Source organism: Tachypleus tridentatus, chromosome 1 (assembly GCF_004210375.1).
Source record: "Tachypleus tridentatus isolate NWPU-2018 chromosome 1, ASM421037v1, whole genome shotgun sequence".
In the NCBI taxonomy this organism is placed as follows: domain Eukaryota; kingdom Metazoa; phylum Arthropoda; class Merostomata; order Xiphosura; family Limulidae; genus Tachypleus; species Tachypleus tridentatus.
The window spans coordinates 19,896,006-19,918,776 of NC_134825.1; the positions used below are offsets into that span (position 1 = coordinate 19,896,006).

Below are 22,771 nucleotides of genomic sequence, written 5' to 3' on the forward strand. Positions count from 1 at the left end.
CCTGCAATGTTACAAGATAACACAAGGTTATTTCCAAACCTTACTCCAGAATATAGCATAAATATCATCTCCATCGGATGCAATTGACGATTCTTCAGAATACGTGAAGAACAGTTTCCTACCATGATGAATAGCTTCCCAAACATGTATTGCACCACCTTCTGCGTGTTCTCTGTAATAAAGACACTCTTTCCTCATCTGTTCTCCAGAAAAACGACAAACATGAATCTATCATCAGCTTTATCAAGGTATAAACAGGACTCATTTGACGAAAATGGCATGACGCTAGTGTTCTAACTGTAATTTGGCATGCTGTCTTAATCAATTAATACGCTGACAGCAGTGGATTCTGGTTAATATTGGTTTGCAGAGAGTTAGGTCTTTTGTTTGATTAGTCTCACTGTTCCTCTGAACACTCTGTAATGAATGCCATCATGCCATTCCTGTCGTATGGTGTTGCAACACTTCTCTTAACATCTAAAATCTTACCTGATCAAAACCCTCATCATCTGAATCAGGGGATTTTCGGCGTCCATCAGTATACTTTCCTGGAACAAAGTTTCCTGCAGTCTGAAGGCGTTTCAGAATTCTGTATACAGTGCATTGGGGTAACCTACTGTTCAGGTACTGTCCCTTTGATGAATACCATTTCTGGACAGTCAAACAATTAGACGATCTACAACTTCTGACAGGTAGCTAGGCATGACTCTATATCAATTACAGTGTAACTGTCTGATTAAAGCGTTGGTTTATTTCGAAGAGAAGTGTATCAAAAGCACACGCTTACCTCCTCTGTTACTACTCGGACGTTTATTCAATAACTACAGCATACCTGTAGACAAAAACATCAATATAGAACAGTATGTAAAAATTTTGACAAAAACCGTCTAACTTCATTAAGTTGAGAGTAAATAATTTAATACATTATCAGTATCACTGAGAGAAGTCATTACACTAATCTTAACCCAAACCTTTTATTATTGAAGTGGGTTGATCACTTTGACCGACATTTTAATATGAAACTAAACATACATTTAATATACTCCACGAAATTTGACAAGTTGTTTAGCAAACTTTAGGAGCCGTTTGTGCACAAACTGTCGAATTTATTAATAAAATATTTATATATATCAAAGAGTTGCCTTTTATTTACGGAGTCTGTGTGCGTTTCCTTATTGCAAAGCCACATCGGGCTATCTGCTGAGCCCACCGAGGGGAATCAAACCCTTGATTTTAGCGTTCTAAATCCGGTGACATACCGCTGTACTAGCGGGGGCCATTTACGGAGTCAAATTTTGAATGGTCTGAACGCAAGGTGATATTCACCTTAAAAATAATAATATGATTACATATTTCACTGTTTGTTTGTTTGTTTTGGAATTTCGCACAAAGCTACTCGAGGGCTATCTGTGCTAGCCGTCCCTAATTTAGCAGTGTAAGACTAGAGGGAAGGCAGCTAGTCATCACCACCCACCGCCAACTCTTGGGCTACTCTTTTACCAACGAATAGTGGGATTGACCGTTACATTATACACCCCCACGGCTGGGAGGGCGAGCATGTTTAGCGCGACGCGGGCGCAAACCCGAGACCCTCGGATTACGAGTCGCACGCCTTACGCGCTTGGCCATGCCGGGCCACATATTTCACTTATGCAACTCTAGAGATTTCTAAAAAAATATAAAAAAACAAGTAAAGCATTATGTTTTATCTATTGTTTCTCTACAATGTTTCAAATTAGCGAGAAGAACATTCAGAGTTTATTGATTGATTAATTTGTCGTTTTTGTGCACACGAGTTGATTAAATGACGTAATTTCACAAAAGGTTAATTGTATTAAGCAAATTAATTATGATTTGCCGTTAGGTGGATACAGAAAGATTGTTAATAAAACTCATTTTACAGTCAGTTTTAAACTCAAATTTTATACTATGATCGAGGTTAAAAAATTATTTGCAATTTCCTTTTTCTATCCCAGTTTGATAACTTAGTGTCATATAATTAATGCGATACTTAATTATTCAAATTAATGATAAACGCCAAGAACCATTCTACATCGATCTTTTGAATGCACGGAAATAGTTTCTTCAACGAGTGTTAAAAATAAAGTTAAACTGTAATTATATTTTTAGGTAAATATTTAAATCCACTAATTAATTGTTTTAGTAGAGGGTTTGCCTAATTGATTTAAGTGATTTTATAATAAACATTCTTAACAAGATAAGTTTATAATTGAAAAAAATTGAAGCTGTTTTTCATATTATTAAGCACAATGGGCTATCTGGGCTGTGCCAGAGTAAGGATCTAATCCCGAATTTTGATATTATGAGCTCTCTAAAAGTTATAAATAAAGGAGTTGCATGGTCAAATATTATTATTCTATTCTGATGGTTTTGTAAATTAACACTTATTCTTGTTAAATCAAATAATATAGTTGGCTAACCTGAACAAATAATATTCAATAAATGTTTGTTTTGTTTTGTTTTTTTAAATTTCGCGCAAAGCTACACGAGGCCTATCTGCGCTAGTCATCCCTAATTAAGCAGTGTAAGACTAGAGGGGTGGCAGCTAGTTATCACTACCCACCGCCAATTCTTGGGCTACTCTTTTATCAACGTATAGTGGGATTGACCGTCACATTATAACGCCCCCATGGCTGAAAGGCGAGCATTCAATAAATAAGAAAATACGCTTTCTAACAAGTAATAAAATCCGTATGATTTATCACATAATAAAGTTTTAAATTACACGACTTAGTTTTGTTTAATATCATGATTCCGGTTTCATCAGCACCAAGAAGGTTCTAAAAGCTGAGTAACCCTATGAACTTAAGCCTCACCATACAATTATACACACTCGTTGAGAAAAGAACGTGAAACGTTTTTAGTTAAAAAAAGAAACGCGAAAAAAACACTTGTCAATTTCACTGCAATATTTTTATTATTTATTTCCTGACAAGGAAAATACAAAGAAGAAATCAAAATTTCGAATGTTATCCTCTTCATTGTTTCTCATCCACCTGGCCATGCCGGGCTCACTCATGATCATGAACCAACGTCCACGTTGTGTGTTCGTTTTGTTTCATTATTTATCAAGGTTCAGAATCATCGATGCAATTGAGGTGACTTAAATGAAACACAAAAATTCAATTAACTGTGTTCTTCTCATTAATCAAATTACAATTTCATTTCATATAATTATTTTACTGCATAAATTAGCTTTAACAAGAATGATAATTATAATCTGATAACAGATGGCGTTAAACATTGTTATATCATATTAACAGACGATAATAAATCATGAATAGAAATTTCTGTTATATCGAGCATGTGTGTTTTGTATAGGAAAGCTAAATAGGGTTTTCTGCTGTGTTCACCGACTGGAATCGAATCCATGATTTTGAAGTTGTAAATCCGTAAACTTACCAATGTTCTACTGTCAGACTTTATGGTATCAAGACTGGAAACGTATTGTCTGTGTACTGTTTAAAATGTCAAGCCTCTAAAAACAATTACGTTAATTTTCAAGAATAACAAATATTCATAACACATATAAGTATCCATTTTAATCACAATAGATTACAGTACATCAATGCTTGAGGTTCTAAGTAAATCATTAACTATATGTGTATTATTAAGTAATAGTTATGGATAGTTTAATAGAATAAATGTAAGCTTTTATAAATATTAAAAGATCAGACAATATTTAATTATCAAGTTCAAAGTGAAACGAAAAGTGATCTTATATATAATTGTTTAATAACTAGAATACACAGATGTCCTAAAATTTCTGTAAAACTGGATCTCGACAGGCGCAGTTTTCTTTTAACACTATTGTCTGAATGACAAATTCTACAAAAGTGAGACTACATCACCTATTAATCGTATTCTACAAAAGTGAGGCTGCATCACCTATTAATCGTATTCTACAAAAGTGAGGCTGCATCACCTATTAATCGTATTCTACAACAGCAAGGCTGCATCACCTATTAATCGTATTCTACAAAAGTGAGGTTGCATCACCTATTAATCGTATTCTACAAAAGTGAGGTTGCATCACCTATTAATCGTATTCTACAAAAGTGAGGCTGCATCACCTATTAATCGTATTCTACAAAAGTGAGGCTGCATCACCTATTAATCGTATTCTACAACAGCAAGGCTGCATCACCTATTAATCGTATTCTACAACAGCAAGGCTGCATCACCTATTAATCTTCACGAATAACTAATGCAATTATATTATTGAAATAACAGTATGATACATCATTGTTGTGTTTTCCACTTTGTCCTGTTTCTAGAAGAAATGATGACACTTTCTTACATGCTTATGGTTGTAAACAGAAATTTATTAATGGAAGAGTACTGCTTTAAGAGTGAGAAGAGAGGCCATATCAGAGGTCCGAGGGCATGCCCTCTACTGGCACTAAAAATAACGCATTCTTTTACTTACATTTAATACACAGTTTGTGTTTTTTAAACATCATATCTACTGTTCATCAAATGTTCCCGTCACAGAAAAACAAAAAATGAATATTATTTTTTTATATCGGTGCACATCAAGAAACTTTAAAGAATCGATCAGTAAGAGTTATTTATATCTTTCGCAACTTTATCTTACTATTTTTTATAACGTTTAACCTCCTGGTGTTCATGTGTTGCACTAAAAGTCGTTTTTATAAGATATTGCTAAGAAAACTTGTTTGGTTTGGTTTGAAATTCGCGCAGAGCTACGCGAGGGCTATCTACGCTAAACTTCCCTATTTTAGCAGTGTAGGACAGGGAAGAAAGTTAGTCATCACCACCCACCGCCAATTCATGGGCTACTCTTTTACCAACGAATAGTGGGATTCGCCGTCACATAATAACGCCTCTACGACTGAAAGGGTTAGCATGTTTGAAATGAAGGGGATTCAAACTCGAAATCCTCGGATTACTAGTCGAGCGCCCCTAACCACCTGGCCATGCCGAGCATAAATATCGTTATTTATCAGTTGGTAAGTATATTTTTACAATACGCCATCATAATATGCATATCTTTTTAATTACAAAAGTTATAACTTGCCTTCAGTTCGAAAATAGTACAAACATCAGAGAACTTATGTTTCACTACAATAGATTAAATGAATTTTGTGAAATCATCAAAAACTACTTTTAAACAACTAGAAAGTTCAAAACACTGCACGCGCAAGGTTTTGAATCACCGTCCATGAATACTTCAGTTCTGGACCCCAAACGTGTAAACTTTTGTAAACAAGGTGGAGCTTGGTGCGGTACTGAGAATAGTGCATTTCACTTGACGTGGCAGCTTGAGCCAGCGCCTTTGTTGAAGGAATGGCTTCACTAACAAGCATCCTTCTGAACGGGAACCACACCTGTATAGTTGTGTATTTAATAAAAACTTTACTGGCGAATAAGTGAACTCCATGTAAATATTTTCAACGCAGTAGAGCCACTACAATAAAGCCATACCAGTTGATTACAGCAAACAAATACTGTAAAAAGGGGCTACAAGAGTAAAAGAAAATATATTGACAACTCTTTTACAGACAGTATTTTAAATACAAACTAATGACTTGTTTTTGACAGGTCAAGATGAGAACTCAACATTGCCCGACCTTTCAAGGTCTTTCTTTTTCAGTTCTTGTTCTTTACGTTGAATTCAAAGGCAGTAATTTATTCGAACCGCATTAAGTACGACTTGAAACCGTAATTTGACAAAGAAACCAGTTTTTGTTGGTATTTTTTCCTTTTAGTTTGCCTGGGATGACTTTGTGTCTGTGTTCCTATATATTTTAAACATCATCCATGGAAATTTACTAAACACCATCTAAAAAAAAAATGATTAAATGTTCCTTATTATTTTGAATTACTAAAACTGGAAGATTATGTAACTGAAACGGTTGAAAATTAGTTGTTGTTCTCTGCCAACTTATCTAATTATAAGCGTTTTTTTTGTTAAAATATTTAGTTATCAAGTTTGAACTAAAAAAGAGGAAATTAGATTATTGTTATGTACGATTATGTTCTAATTAGATAATACATATTTCCTGTAATTTTTAAGCATGTAGCTTTTCGTTTGAAAGCCATCTTCTGAATAGCGGTGTTTTCCTCACCTCCTGTTCTTTAAAAATAATTGATTCCATAGCATTCTGTTCTCTCCTTGTGTAATTGAAAATGTAAATGTAAAATGTAATTGAATTTTTTTTCCTATAATAAACAGAGTTAAAACAGTTTTGTTTTGTTTGTTACCATCAGTATTCTCTGTTTTATTTAATAATTCTATACTCATAAAAAAAACATGAAAATATTTCAACATAAATCACACTCTTACGTTTGTGAGAACCAATACACGACGTCAACAAGTTCTTTTAAGGTTTACGTTATTGAAAGTCGAGTCTGTGGCCAAAGCAAGAACAAAGGCTTGCGTTTTATCTTCTGTTCCGTTTCCTTGTAAAAATTTTCAGTAACTCTAACCAGTGTTTCCAGTGTTATTGATTGTTTTGAACAAAACAAGCTCAAGCCATCAAGTCCTTCCATTTGCTACCACCAAAAATCAAACCTCATGATGTATGAAGGTACTACTACAATACTGGAATTGCAGAGAAAAATATATGTAGTATTGTATATTGACTTTAGTTTTGCACAGATAACAGTTTGAAATCGTTTTATATAGTCGGACTAAGTGCAGCGCAGAGATAAATAAATCCTAATATGAAGACAGTATATTTTCATACATAATGCCGAATATAGGCGATTATATATATATTACAGCAAATTAATGCTGGTAAAGTTTAGTAAAAAAAATCAAAACGAAGAACTGCATTAAAAACAGTAAATACAAACCTCTGGGATCTTTTTAATTAGTGCAGCATCCTTCGTTTGTTGTTTTTAGTTTATTTTTGTTTCGGCTTTTTTTTAGGTTATAACAAACTAATAAGTATGTACTGCCGAAGGAACAGTCTCGCTTTTATAACAGTCAAATATCTCATTTCTTATACACCAATGTTCATAACCATACGACAGTATAGAAAACTCTTAAGTTATAACAAATTGCTGTGTAACTCCAAGTTATTTCAGAAACAGTACAAGTAAATGATACATTCCTTTGAAAGAAAGTAAGGAAAGTATTCTAGAACCAGATCAAGTGGATGATACACTCCCTTGAATGAAAGTAAGGAAAATATTCCAGAACCAGATCAAGTAAATGATACATTCCCTCGAATGAAAGTAAGGAAAGTACCTCAGAACCAGATCAAGTGGATGATACATTCCTTTGAATGAAAGTAAGAAAAGTATTCTAGAACCAGATCAAGTGAATGATATATTCCCTTGAATGAAAGTAAGAAAATATTCCAGACCCAGAGCAAATAAATAAAACATTCCTTTGAATCAAAGTAAGAAATATATTTCAGAACCAGATCAAGTAAATGATATATTCCTTTGAATCAATGTAAAGAATATATTTCAGAACCAGATCAAGTAAATGATATATTCCCTTGAATAAAAGTAAAAAAAATATTCCAGAACAAAATCAAGTAAATGATACATTCCTTTGAATCAATGTAAAGAATATATTTCAGAACCAGATCAAGTAAATGATACATTCCTTTGAATGAAAGTAAGAAAAGTATTCTAGAACCAGATCAAGTCGATGATACATTCCCTTGAATAAAAGTAAGAAAAATATTCCAGACCCAGATCAAGTAAATGATACATTCCTTTGAATGAAAGTAAAGAAAATATTTCAGAACCAGATCAAGTAAATGATACATTCCCTTGAATGAAAGTAAAGAAAGTATCCTAGAACCAGATCAAGTGGATGATATATTCCCTTGAATGAAAGTAAGGAAAATACTCCAAAACCAGATCAAGTAAATGATACATTCCCTTGAATGAAAGTAAGGAAAATAATTCAGAATCAGATCAAGTAAATGATACATTCCCTTGAATGAAAGTAGATAAAATATTCCAGAACCAGATAAAGTAAATGATACATTCCCTTGAATGAAAGTAGATAAAATATTTCAGAACCAGATCAAGTGAATGATACATTCCCTTGAATGAAAGTAACTAATATATTTCAGAACCAAATCAAGTAAATGATACATTCCCTTGAATGAAAGTTAGGAAAGTATCCTAGAACCAGATCAAGTGGATGATATATTCCCTTGAATGAAAGTAAGGAAAATAATTCACAATCAGATCAAGTAAATGATACATTCCCTTGAATGAAAGGAAGGAAAATACTTCAGAACTAGATCAAGTAGATGATACATTCCCTCTAATGAAAGTAAGGAAAATATTTCAGAACCAGATCAAGTAGATGATTCATTTCCTTGAATGAACGTAAAAAAAATATTTCGGAACCAAATCAAGTAAATGATACATTCCCTTGAATGAAAGTAAGGAAAATATTCCAGAGCCAGATCAAGTAGAGAATAAATTCCTTTGAATGTTAATGATGGTTCGAGAACCAGTTTGATTAGGTTAAAAATTATCCCGGAACATTTCTGGATTCGCTCAAGTAGATAATAACTTATCTTGAAAAAGAACGGGAAGAATAACCCAGGTTATGTTTTCTGAAGCTGTCATTATAACTAGTTTCTATCAGTTTGTGTTCGAGCGCAGAGCTATACAACAGTCTACTCGCATTGTTTCCACCTGGAGATCGAAACCCGAATTTTATCGTTTTAATCCCTAAATTATACCGCTAAACCACCGAATGTCACTCATGTGAGATGTTTTGGTGACAGGAAACTGAAGAGTTAATCATTTACTTCAAATGAAATATTTTTGTTCCCTCATCTTTGGACCCTTGACATACATATATTTACAATGCCAGTGATAAATGTATTGCAACATTTCTCAGTTAGTCCAAATACAAAAGCTTCTAAGTAATTTTTAAACGTCACTTTCTAAGCATTATAGTCCAGATGTACTTTGTTCCTAAAAACTAATTTTTATCTCAACTACATAGGTAAACAGCCTCATATGTTTACTCTCAGAAGCTGTGGAAATGTGTTCATAAATACTGAATAAATTCATTTTATATACCTAGAACGTTAAATTTAACATACATTAAATATACAGAACAATATACATTACTTGTCGTTCTTTCCAACGTATTACCTGAACAAAAGGTTGATATTTTGCTATATTAACCAAAAAAGATCATGTAATAATATTTGTCAAATACGAAAGGTAACAATACCGTAAAGACAGGCATACTGTGTTAACGTATTCTATGAATATCATATCATCAGGAACAGAATGTTTTTAATAAAACCCTTTATGTATGGGTATTTTTTAGGAAAATATAAAACAATAACAGTTTTATAACAGAATGATTTTAATAAAACACTTTATGTACGGTTTTTTTCTTTAAAAATATAAAACAAAAATTTTGTGACAATCGGTTTGTTTAAGAAAACGCTGTAGAAAACAAAACCTGAACTTTTGTTCAGTCCTCTATTTATTAAGTATAATCAAACATTCTCAAAGCTAGCTAAACTACTAAGCCTACTTTATAATTTAAAATAAAAGACAGTATTTATAAACTCAGACAAACACAGTACAAATGTTATTTCGACTTAAAATTCAATCTTTAATTTTACGAGGTATGACTTGAAGTATAAAAATTATTTTATTTTTTCTCTACATAATACCTGTAGGTGTGTTTCTCTTATATTTAGTATATCGAAGCAATCGATATATATATTGTATACTAACTGCAGTACCCGTCCCTTGGAAGAAAGTTATGTAAATATGGTCTTATCTCATTAACCTAAATCTCCTAAGGTAGCCGATATTATTGGCACTACGGTCAAAATTAGTGCTAACAGCGAAGTTAAACAATTGACGAAAGTGTGTTGTAACCTTTATAAGTATTATAAAAAGATAATAAAATATATCTGTGTAGCTTTGTTCATTGTCAGGTTTATTTTTAGTTCTGACCTGACCTGAGGGTCAAGAGTTCGAATCCCCGTCGCGCCAAATATGCTCGCCCTTTCAGCTGTGGGGGCGTTATAATCTTACGGTCAATCCCACTATTCGTTGGTAAAAGAGTAGCCCAAGAGTTGGCGATGGGTGGTGATGACTAGCTGCCTTCCCGATAGTCTTACACTGCTAAATTAGGGGCGGCTAGCGCAGATAGCCCTTGAGTAGCTTTGCGCGAAATTCAAAAACAAAGAACAAAAACAAACAAATTAAAGCAAAAATAACCTTATTGTCAACTTAAATGAACTTTCGAGAATTTCTACTACTCAGAACAACGTCTTATTGATTGTTTTCCTTAGAGCAAAATAAAAGACTTTTTCGATAAAAATATTAGATCTGAGATGCTTGACCGAACTGTTAGGCTGTACAATCTCAGATGCTTTTCATGAATGTATAGAGCCGGCTTCATCTGGTAGGCGTTGTGCAGACAACTGTCTAAAATCAACAAATTTTGGCATTAATTTTACCTTTGGTAGAACTGACTATTTTCACGCACGCTTTACGCTCTTTTTCACGTGTTACTAAAGTGGAAACTGTGAGCTGTGCTCGTAGAAACAGATATTGTAAGATAATGAACTTCAACACAAAGCGAGTTTCGAATCAGTTCTAGAAACACGACGTAAAGGGCGTTATTTATAACTATGCAACGAAAATAGACAAAAGAATCTGAAACTTCTAAATATTAAAACATCGATCGAAGTAACATGAAGAAAGAAGTTTATTAAAGTAAAAGTTTGCCCGAAGTTTCCGTATATTTTTCACGTAATGATATATGAGTGTTTAGATGACAGTTTCTGGGCACCACCAGAGTTGTTTTAAAATCTTACTTAGGGCAGTAAAATAGCAAGGGCCGGTCATGAATGTATTAATTTGATGTGTATTATTTTTAAAAATCATATGATGTCAAAACACCTATAATCTGCCCAAAATTTAGGAATTTAAAGATACATGTATTAACAAATCATTGTTTCGTTGTTGTTTTTTTTTATTTCGCGCAAAGCTACATAAGGGCTACTTGCTCTGGCTGTTCATAATTTAACAATGTAAAACTATATGAAAGATAGCTAGTCATCACCACCCACCGCCAACTCTTGGGCTACTCTTTTACCAACGAATGGTGGCATTGACCGTAACATGATAACGCCTTTACGACTTAAAGAGTGAGCATTTTGGTGAGATTCGAACACGAGACCCTCAGATTATGAGTCGAGCGCCCTAACCATCTAGCCATATCGAGCTAATAAAAATCACACTATAAAACACGCGTGCTTCAAAGATAACTATTAAAATGTGCTTATAGGTCAAAGCATTCACCAATTTCAACATGAATAAATAAGTCAAATCATAATGACTTTACATATTTAGACTTAGTTGTTGTTTATACCTTGAAACAATTGTGCAATATTCGACAACGTCTTGTTTATAGAAACAGCAATGACATATTTAACTGTCCTCCTAGTGGCACGAAGGTATGTTTGCAGATTCACATCGTTTGAAACGGGGTTTCGATACTTACATTGTATAACTTTGCGCGTAATTTAAAAACAAAAAACAAACAGTCACTCTTTATTTAGTAAGTAACTCGAAATTAATATTAGTACTATACATGTATTTCCCTAGAAATAGACACTCTTGTTTATTGTATCTTCTTATAGAAAGATAGTTTGGTACTTCCATTATTTATCACACAGCGTTTCAAAGCGCTTTTTCATATTTATCTGGAGTTGTTGTAAATTAGTATGAAGTGTAAGTGTACAGCATGTACATACAGACTGTAATTATTAATGTATTGTTATGTATGTTAGCTGCTGTTTTGTTCTTTCTAATACTTTAAAGCAATTAGTATATCAATTACTCAAAACTTTTCCACGATTCGTCATTTATCAAAATTAATACATTTTTTGTCTATGAGACACGAAAAGTTTTCACTTTTCATATTAATAAGATTTCAGTTTTGGTTTGCTTTAGTACGATTAGTTAATTTTTTTAAATTACGTCCTCACATAATATATTCTTTATTTTAACCGTGAACTTTAACGTCACAGTTGGCACGTGCACAACGTCAAACGTGAAACTTTGTAGTGCTTACCAGGTACCACTATTAACTACTTTCTACAGCCTATCACGTACAACTATTAATTACTTTGTGGTGATGACCAAGCTGGCTTTTACGTATCACAGTAAAATCAAGTATTAGTAATGCAACGGATTTACTGTTATGCATTTATTTTAACACGTATGCTCGTTCCAGTTTGATGCACGTGACATATATTGTTGGATGTGTAATGCGCGAGAACCGCCTATTTTCTAAATTTTTAGAAGATTCTCGAGTGTCAGAATCAACAATATATGTTTTACGAAAACACTAGCGTAACTTTGAATACTGCTGAACATTTGAAAAGCTCGCCTTAAAATATATAAATCGTGGGCTGAGAAACAGTTTTCGAATATTTGTTTTTCTTCTATAGTCATTATACGAAAAGCCTCGAAAGCTGTATTTGTGGTCAATGCTTATCAATCTGAAAACTACAGATATTTGAAAATGAACGTTTACAGATTTCGAGCATTAGAAACGTTTAACTTCTGTAAATTAGCTCGGGCAATAGTCTTTCCACAAGAACATCAGATATTGTTGTCGGTGATAAACTTCCTTGTGCTTCAAGCTAGCTAGCCGTCAACAGAAGTGTGCATGTTTATCAATATAATATTAATTCGTTCTCTGTGAAGCGTCAAAAAATAATTCAGTTCTAGACCAAATATCAGACTCAATATTGTTTGTAAAACTTATTTGTTTGTTTTTGGATTTCGCGCAAAACTACACGAAGGCTATCTGCACTAGCCGTCCCTAATTTAGCAGCGTAAGACTAGAGGGAAGGCAACAAAGTCATCACCACCCACCACAAACTCTTGGGTTACTCTTTTACCCACGAATAGTAAGATTGACTGTAACATTATAACGCCCCCACGGCTGAAAGGGCGAGAATATTTGATGCGACGGGATTCGAACCCTCGACCCTCAGATTACAAGTCAAGCGCCTTAACCTCCTGGCCCTGCCGGACCTGTGAAACTTGTATATAAACCAATATTTGTAATAATTATAATCATTATTATACATTGTATCATTGTTTGTATATTATAATATATTTGTGTTAGAAAAGAAACGTGAACGTATCAATCGAGTTGGCATATATCATAAATTTTTTAAATTTAAAATTTCCGGTTATTTGAAATTGGAATATAGTAATTCAGAGACTAGTCCGAGTTAAATTATAATACGTAACAGTGGACTAATGTGTTTAACAGGAATATTAAACATCCAAGTACCGATTATGGTATTCAGAATAAAGTTGAAAAGAAATAAAGCTCTGTTCACTTCATCACACACCAATTCCTCCTAAGTCATTTTTGATAGCTATAAGGATCTCCCAGTTCACTCTATAGAGCCAACAGTTTCTACTAAGTCATTTTTGATAGCTATAAGGATCTCCCAGTTCACTCTATAGAGCCAACAGTTTCTACTAAGTCATTTTTGATAGCTATAAGGATCTCCCAGTTCACTCTATAGAGCCAACAGTTTCTACTAGGTCATTTTATAGTGTCTACTAGTCTCTATCAAGTCACATTATAGTGAATAAAGGAAAGTTTTCTAATTAACCACTTTATGGATCCAAATGCACATTTAAAAATATGGAACATGAGCATCTTGATGCGCGTGCATGAGAAGTTGCCTTTATGCAATTACAAGGTTTTAATTTTGATTTTGGTGCAGAGATTAATATATAAAAAATGTACCGAAATCCTTTAAAGTTCTGTTTATTACAGTACTCGGAAATACAGTTTATTTGCCTATCTTTCAGATAAAACCTATAAAGAATAAAGTAGTGTCTCTTGCTAAACAGTTTCTGATAGTTATTATTCCGTTCCTCAACAGGTCGTTCTAAAATATATTAGTATCATGAAAGCCAAATGAAAACATCCTGTGTGCTGAAGATGTAACAAAGGAAGTATAGACAAAGTCTGAAACCATCAACCAACGATAACGTATTGTAAACATTGCATCGTGTATTGATAATTCTGTATTTTCTGGATTCTTACTTATTGCCGTGGAGTATAGTTACTTCCAAGTTCGTTTTAATAACTGATTTATTCAAGACGAAGTTTTGGAAACTGAACCAATAGCGACAACTATGAATAATACAACCACCAAGAAAAATGACACTCCAGTGTTTCCAGAGGGCGCTGTTTGGAATGCAGAGCTCATTCAACGTGTTGTTACGTTAGGGGTAATCATGACAACAACATTTGTTGGAAATATGATTATCGTCTTGGTCCTCTCGAGGTCACGCTACAGGAAACGTTCATCACGGGTTAACATTTTCATATTGAACTTAGCTATCGGAGACTTAGCTGTGTGTTGCATCACTATGACGTCAGAAATGCTGTTCGAGGTAAGACTGAATTAAATATTAACGTTTTGTGTATGTTTATTAGTGTTCAAGTATCGGCTGTTCATTTACCTTATTGAATCATTATTTATGATAATTTATCTTGTTCTCACCGATGAGAAACATAATTCATTTTAAAACGTTTAATGATCTTTATAAGGTTTAATACAAACGAACAATTTATGCTTTTATATATGCAAAAACGGCTCGTTTGGGTTCAAAAAATATTTTACATAGAAGAGCGAACAACGTTTCGACCTTCTTCGGTCATCGTCAGGTTCACAAAGAAAGAGATAACTGACCGGAAGCTGACCACATGTTTGAAAGGGGTTGTGTAACTGAGTGTCGGAATGTAGAGGGCGGTGTTAGATGTTTGAATATATAATTTTATTTATTTTATTATATTAATATAGGTATAAAGGCGTTCCTTTATATTGGTTTATTTTGGGTTTAAGTTGTTGTATAAGTAAGGCTTCTTTAATTTTGCGTTTGTTTCTTTATTTAGTATTTGAGTGTTTTCTATGGTTATGTTGTGTTTATTTGACTTGCAGTGTTCGAAAACGTGTGAAGGTGACTTTTTATGTTCTTTGAATCTGGTTTCCATTTTTCTACTTGTTTCTCCAATATAGAAGTCGTGGCAGTTATCACATTGTATTTTATAAATAATGTTGGTGTGGTGTTTGTCAGTGTAGTTTTTACATAGTATAGACCTCAGTTTTGTGCCTGATTTTTGAATAAATTTGGTATTAACTGGAATGTCATATTTTGTTACTAATTTTTGCCAAATGTTGTTTATTTGTCTGCTGATGTCAGGAATATATGGTATACAGCAGTATATGGTTTCGTGATTTTTTGATTCGTGAGATATATTTACTTTTGTTGGTTGATTTTGCTTTCTGTCTAGGTGTGTGCGTATAATATTTTCTACGGTTTATGGAGGGAACTTATTGATGTTGATGAAGCATTGTTTTATTTTGTCTAATTCATCGTTAATTTTATCTGGTGAGCATAGTTTTATGGCTGTGTTTATTTGGTTTCTTAGTATGTTGAGTTTTTGTTTTGTTTCATGTGCTGAGTGCCAAGGAATGTATAGTCCAGTATGGGTGATTTTTCGGTGGATTTCTGTTTTGAATTGTGTGTCGGTTCTTGTAATTTTGAGGTTAAGAAATGATATTTGATTGCTTTCTTCCTGTTTACATGTGAAGTTAATGTTGGGATGTATAGAGTTAATGTGATTAAAAAAATTAAGTGTGTGTTCTGTAGATCTGAATCCTGCAACCGTGTCATCTATATATCTGTACCAGTTATCGTGGTGGATGTAATGCTGTGTTAATTGCTTGTGTTTCAACTTGTGTCATACAAATATTGGCTAGAACTGGTGATCCTGGGTTGCCCATGCTTAGGCCATTTGTTTGTATATAGTTTTGGTTGTTGAACATGAAGTTTGTCTTTATCGTGGTGAATTCTTTGAGGGTTGCTAATTGGTTACTGGGAATGTCTGTAGTTGGGTTAGGGTCTCGGATATAGAGTTCTAAGGCTACCTTGCAGGCTTCAGTGGGTGGAACTTATGTAAAGAGGGATATAACATCAATTTATGCTTTTATTCTTAAAGACCTATTACAAGAGTGGGTAGCTAAATTTTTAGATGTACGGTACTCATCTTAACTCTGAGAAATTCCCTTCTATGTTGATAGTAACCGTTCTTTAAAATATCGAAGACGAGATTCTAATTGTTGTGAAGTTTTTTACATTTGGTTTGGTTTGTTTTGAATTTCACACAAAGCTACTCGAGGGCTATCTGCGCTAGCCGTCCTTAATTTAGCAGTGTAAGACTAGAGGAAAGGCAGCTTGTCATAATCACCCACTGCCAACCCTTGGGGTACCTTTTTACCATAGAATAATGGGATTGACCCTCGCATTATAACGCCTCCACGGCTGAAAGGGCGAGCATGTTTGGTGTGACGGGGATTCAAACCCGCGACCCTCGGATTACGAATCGAGTGCCTTAACCTATCTGGCCATGCCGGGCCAATTTTGTTACAAAAAATAAGATTGTTTCTTTTGAATTTCGGGCAAAGTTACACGAGGGCTATCTGCCCTAGCTGTCCCCAACTTAGCAGCGTAATACTAGAGGGAAGGCTTCTATTTATCACCACCCACCGCCAACGTTTGGGCTATTCTTTTTCCAAGAATAGTAGGATTGACCATTACTTTATAACGCCCTGACAGGGTGAACCTGTTTAGTATAATGAGGATTCGAACCCGCGACCTTCAGATTTCATGTCGAGCCATCTAACCATCAGGCCATGACGGTCTCCAATAGAATAAGCTTATGTCTTAATGTATCATATATTCAGAAGAAACCTTCTGCATATACGAAAAGGAGTTACTTGTATAAAAAATTTGATATATTTGTTTAGATGTTGATATGATTATGAAACGTAATCTCATATGTGTTTGTAACTACTTTGTAGTCCTTAAGTGTAAATCAACCGTGGTATTTTCTCTTCTCTCTATGTTCTAGCAGTATAATTAATTGTGTCCTTATTATTTTCAACTCTGTGTAAGACAAACTGAAGTTTACTGTGAAACATTTCTATAAACGTAAATAAAATAACATTCTATATCTTCAGAATGTAACGTCATTAACTTAATACTTCGTAAATCTGACGCTCGAAATACGTGTGTTAATGTTCTATTTACAAATTACAGTGTTCCAGTTTAGGTTTAACTAGATTAGTGAACTTGTAGGATATCATTAGTTCCTGACGAAGCTGTAATAGTGAAATATTGAGCTAATAAAGCTATGCTCTGGAAATAAAGGTCGTGTTTTGATTACGTTTATAGAAATTGCGTCCTTAGTTTGTAACTTAGTAACTTGTACCTAATGATTTGCTTTTTTATAGCTTAGGGTGTTACTGTTTGTGTTTTAGCTTAAAAACTACTCAGTGTACCACATCTATCGGGTAAAAGTCCAAATCTGGATTTTAGCGTTTTAAACTTACTGCAGGCCAACTGGGAAGCCTTATTTTATAGGTGGAGTTCCTTTAAGTAACGTTAATGTTTACTCCCTCGGTTTGCAGTTTAGTGACATTCTAACTAAGTATTTGGTTTTCCAGTTTAGGGTAAAGCTGCTTTAATAACGGCAACACTTACGCCCTTGGGTTTTAATTTAATGACATTATACCCTATGATTTGATTTTCTAATTTAGGGTAAAGCTGCTTTAATTATATTAACACTTACGCACTTGGTTTCACGTTTTACTTTGACGAACGCCAAGCGACAGCATATAAACCATGTTGAATACGTAAGAACGTTTTGCTGATGAAAGAATCTCTCTCGACACATAACTTGAAGTAATTTTGTTGTTGTTGTTTTCAGTTTTAATGTCATGCCTTTTAAAATCTGTGGGCTTGCATTACATATTTCACTGGAGAACATCTTCTTGCTATAAATCCTTTGTCATAACAAAATCGTAAAGATTTTACAAGTGATTAAACTATTACTAAGTACTCAATTAAGGCTGTAACAATTAACAAGACGTTAACTAATACTACGTTAACAATTGTACCAGTTACTACCCTTCTGACACGGCATGGCTAGGTGGTTAAAGCGCTCGACTCGTAATCTGAGGTTCACGTGTTCGAACCCCCGTCACGCCAAACATGCTTTAATCCGTGGGGGCTTTATAAAGCGACAGTCAATCCCACTGTTCGTTGGTAAAAGAATAGCCCAAGAGTTGGCGGTGGGTGGTGATGACTAGCTGCCTTCCCTCCAGTCTTATACTGCTTAATTAGGGATGACTAGCGAAAATGGCCCCGACGTAACTTTGCGCGAAATTCAAAAACAACAAACTACTACAAAATCCTGGGTTATGTGTTGTTGATACTCTCACTTGAAAAAAGTGTTATTAAATCAGGTGTGGGTGGTAAGAGAATAATTGTTGTAGTCGTTTAAAAAGTTAGAATTTCAGTATAATATTAGGCGTAAAAAATAAACTTACTTTTTATACCTTCTTACATAATTTTACTGTATAAAAGTTTAACACAGAGTTTGGTTTGTTTGATCCATTAAATAAAACGTTAAAATAGGTGTAATTGCACAAGTGTTTAAGCTAGGAATGAAGATTCCACATTTAAATTTTTAGATTTCGAGGTCTCTTTCAACAGAATCGTGTAAGTCATTCGATGTTTGATGTATTATAATAGGTTCGGTAGTACAAATGTCTAGATTTTCCATGGCCAATCAGTTGTGATTGATACAGTGAATAGTTTTAAATATATAACACTAAAAAACATTGTACTGCCTTCTTTATTTTGAAATAGAAGTTAGTTGCTCTAGTTATTACAATTCCAACAGTATGAAAGTTTTTAATATAACATAAATTAATTATTTATTAAAAACTACATTCATGGGTTTTACGAAGTACACTATTAATGTAAATCTATATGTACTGGACTCAGTGATTAGTTTATTTATGTAGAATCTAGCACTGTAGTGATAACAATGATTCTCTGCCGTAACACACTATAGGTTGTAGTCTACCATTGTGATTTTAACAGTGACATAGTTTCTTCAGTAATTCCAGTCTTATTATAAATTGTAATGTCTGCTTTTCAAAACATAAAAGTTTGATTAGTGTATACACTTTGTTACTATTTTGAAACGTATATACAGTATGTTATAATTTACGTATTACTTCATTACTTAAAAACAAAAGATAAATATATTCAACATCTAGTAGTTTTGGAAAGAGTATATAATAATGAAGAAGGTTGGGGCGTTATATTAAAACCAAGTTACATAATAATTACAGCCTATATACAGTCATAGTGGACGGAATACATCAGAACTACTTTTTAACATTTATAAGAGTACATAACACCCTTTTCCGATATAAAAATTCATCCATTTAGATCCATTAAAGACGTATTCAGATCGTGGATTTGGAATTTCCAAAACGGAGATATTAATTGTATTTATGGCAATGGAATATAGATCAGCTTGGGATACCAGGACCATTTAGAAAAAAGACCCGTAACAAGTCATAACCCAGTCGTGATAAGCATAATGTAGGTTTTGTATTTTTTGAGACTCCATAAAGACAAAGATCATTGGCAACGGTACGCAATATATTGAACAAAACAATCTCTGTCTGAGTAAACGACACAAATCACGTGTATACAGGTTGCTACCACGAAATTATCCGTTCAAGCATCGCATACTTTAAAAAGCTGAAAAAAAATTGACTATTCATTATACTACGTAAAAAGACATACCAATCACATTACAAGACGCAGCTCCTGCACATTTATGTGCCTTCCAACTGTGGAAACAGACATTAGGAAGCTCTTCATTGTATAGTAAATGATTTACGGAAGACTTGCAGTGGAGTGTTTTTCATATGATAGCCTTAAAACGGAGCCTATTACGGTGGAAATGACCAGGCGTAATAGCATGCATTATAAAGGTGAGCACTTGTATATATATATAAGCAGTTACAAAACAACTTTTGAGCTGAGTTATTTGTTATATTTATTTCACCATAGCTCACAGAATATTCTTTTACGGTACGAGTGATATGTAAACAAATATCTGTAAATGTGTTCTCTATTTACATATATATATTTACATGTTTTGTGTTAATATAAATATGATACATATAAATTAATTATTTTTCACATTGGTGATTATTATCATATTTTACCAAATTTATTGGTTCATGTGTTCAACCACAATTTAATCTTTTCAATTTCCTCTATTTAACCTTGAACATTCATCCACTGCCAATATGGCTGCCTATTTTGCACAAAAATACAGAAAACGTGTTCTGTAGAAATGGAGGCTTGAAACCACGTAGTGACCGTAGCTTGAGACTTAAAAGATAAACTGCTCTGATCGCTATGGTTTGTTTCTTTGAAGTCAAACGCAAAGCCACACGATGGTCTATTTGTGATCTACCCACCACGAGTATTGAAACCCGATTTCTAGCGATTTAAGTCCGCGGACATATCGCTGTGCCATGGAGGGGGGGGAACGCTATGGAACAGGTAAATAATAAAGTAACCACTCTTTAAAAACTTAAAGATAATATTTGTCCATATTATTAAATGGCAGATATGGCATTTATTTAGGAGTCTCAAAACGACCTATAATGTTTGTGAGTCATATTGTAAGGTGCATGGAATGAAATATTCCCACTGGAACCCAACTTTCTTAACAGGCCTGAAAATGTTTGCAGACGGTTTAACGAAAGTTCTGGAGAGGACAATCGCCAAATCCGTGTGCACCCCCTTTGGGAGGATTGTGTCACGAAAGGCAAAAAGGTACGATAGCTTCTTTAATGTCCACTGCAGTAGACATACAGTATTGCCAGGAGTGAAAACTGGTTTCTGTTTAACCTCTGATGGAGACACACTTGTACTTGTTATACAGCAATAACGTCTGTTTAAAATGAGTCATTTTCCACATATCTCCTCACATCACATGAGTCCATTCGTTGTTTTATGGTCCCTTGTTGTTTTCCACCTTGATTGGAATTATATCACCCCTTATTCACTGTTGACTATAAATTTGCAAGATGTCCAGCGATTATTCGCTGACTCTAGCCGCCCTCAACCTGTGACCTCGTGAAAATAATGATTAATTTTCGGAATTGTTTCGTTTGTGTCGTGGTTGGCTATGTGTGTTTTTCATTCACGTGATAGAAATTTAGGATTGAAGAACCGGAGTTTTCGGAAATTAAAGACTTTTCTCTTGCCAAATCTTCTGTTTTTACTCACTTATGTGTGTCTTTATATGTCAGGGTTAGGTGCAAACGATGACATGGATGTGATTGATTTGTGCTATATAAAGGTTTTTATTTTCTTTTGGTAGGTTGCATATTGGTTGTTTTTTTTTGTTTGCTTATTTTCAATTTCGCGCAAAGTTACATGAGAACCATCTGCACTAGCCATCTATAACTGAGTGGTGATAGATAGAGGAAGGACGGTTAGCCAAAACCAGCTACTGCCAACTCTTGGAATACTCTTTTATCAAAGAATAGTAGAATTCAGCGTCACATCACAAAGTCCCAACAGCTGAAAGGGTGAGCATGTTCGATGACTGGATTCGAACAAGCGACTCAGCAGATTACGGGTCGAGCGTCCTAACCACCAGACCATGCCAGAGTATTTCTGTCTATAACATTTCTAGCATTTCTTGTAGTATAAACTTTACGTTTCCAGTGCACTGTTATAAAATTACTTTCTCTCAACATGATTAATTCGTGTGACAGTGCAAAAACATGCGCTGTGTGAGTATCACACTTAAATTTATCACTTGGTTTCAATGTCAATACCAAACATTCTTTACAATATACATTTATTCTTTACGAACAAAACTGATGTAAGATTTACAGACTAATTTTTATATCATTTTTTCTTTAATTACAGCGTTATCATATATCACAATAATATCATCTACATCTTTAACTGGTCAGGTCTAAACACACAGAATATAATTTTTATTCTCTAAATCTGACGGAATTTTATTCATTCCGAGCCAATCAGTTAAAACACATTCTGGTTTAATCTCAACTGTATCCTTTTTGTATATAGAATGATGTAAGATACGCTAGTATCATAACAAAACATTTGAGTATTCGAGTTTAGTGAAAAGTTTCTTAAATCGTTAATGTTAATAAAACAATGGGGAGATTCAGTCCTGTACAGATTCTAAATAGACTCCAGATGATGCACTGATTAATGCTGATACCAATCGCGATTTTAAAAAAAATATGTATCGTCACAGAAGTGATTTTAAAAATATGTATTAAATAATTTCCTTTTGCCAAATTTCGTTCAATAATTTACAGAAGGATAAATATTTTGAATATGATTCTATAACAAAAGTAATTTTCTTTTGCCAAATTTGGTTACATCCGTTCAATAATTTACAGAAGGATAAATATTTTGAATATGATTCTATAACAAAAGTAACTTCCTTTTGCCAAATTTGGTTACATCCGTTCAATAATTTACAGAAGGATAAATATTTTGAATATGATTCTATAAAAAAAGTAATTTCCTTTTGCCAAATTTGGTTACATCCGTTCAATAATTTACAGAAGGATAAATATTTTGAATATGATTCTATAACAAAGTAATTTCCTTTTGCCAAATTTGGTTACATCCGTTCAATAATTTACAGAAGGATAAATATTTTGAATATGATTCTATAACAAAAGTAATTTCCTTTTGCCAAATTTGGTTACATCCGTTCAATAATTTACAGAAGGATAAATATTTTGAATATGATTCTATAACAAAAGTAATTTCCTTTTGCCAA

At 33.7% G+C, this 22,771-nt stretch overlaps 1 protein-coding gene across 1 annotated transcript in view; it reads left to right on the forward strand.

Annotated features, from left to right (window-relative positions):
* Positions 1 to 22,771, forward strand: part of LOC143244328 (neuropeptide S receptor-like) — a 38,815-nt gene that overhangs the window by 7,668 nt on the left and 8,376 nt on the right. The window contains exon 2 of the mRNA XM_076488837.1: positions 13,929 to 14,445. Coding sequence (XP_076344952.1) covers positions 14,185 to 14,445 — 261 coding nt within the window. The 5' untranslated portion in view covers positions 13,929 to 14,184. The remainder of the gene's footprint in view (positions 1 to 13,928; positions 14,446 to 22,771) is intronic.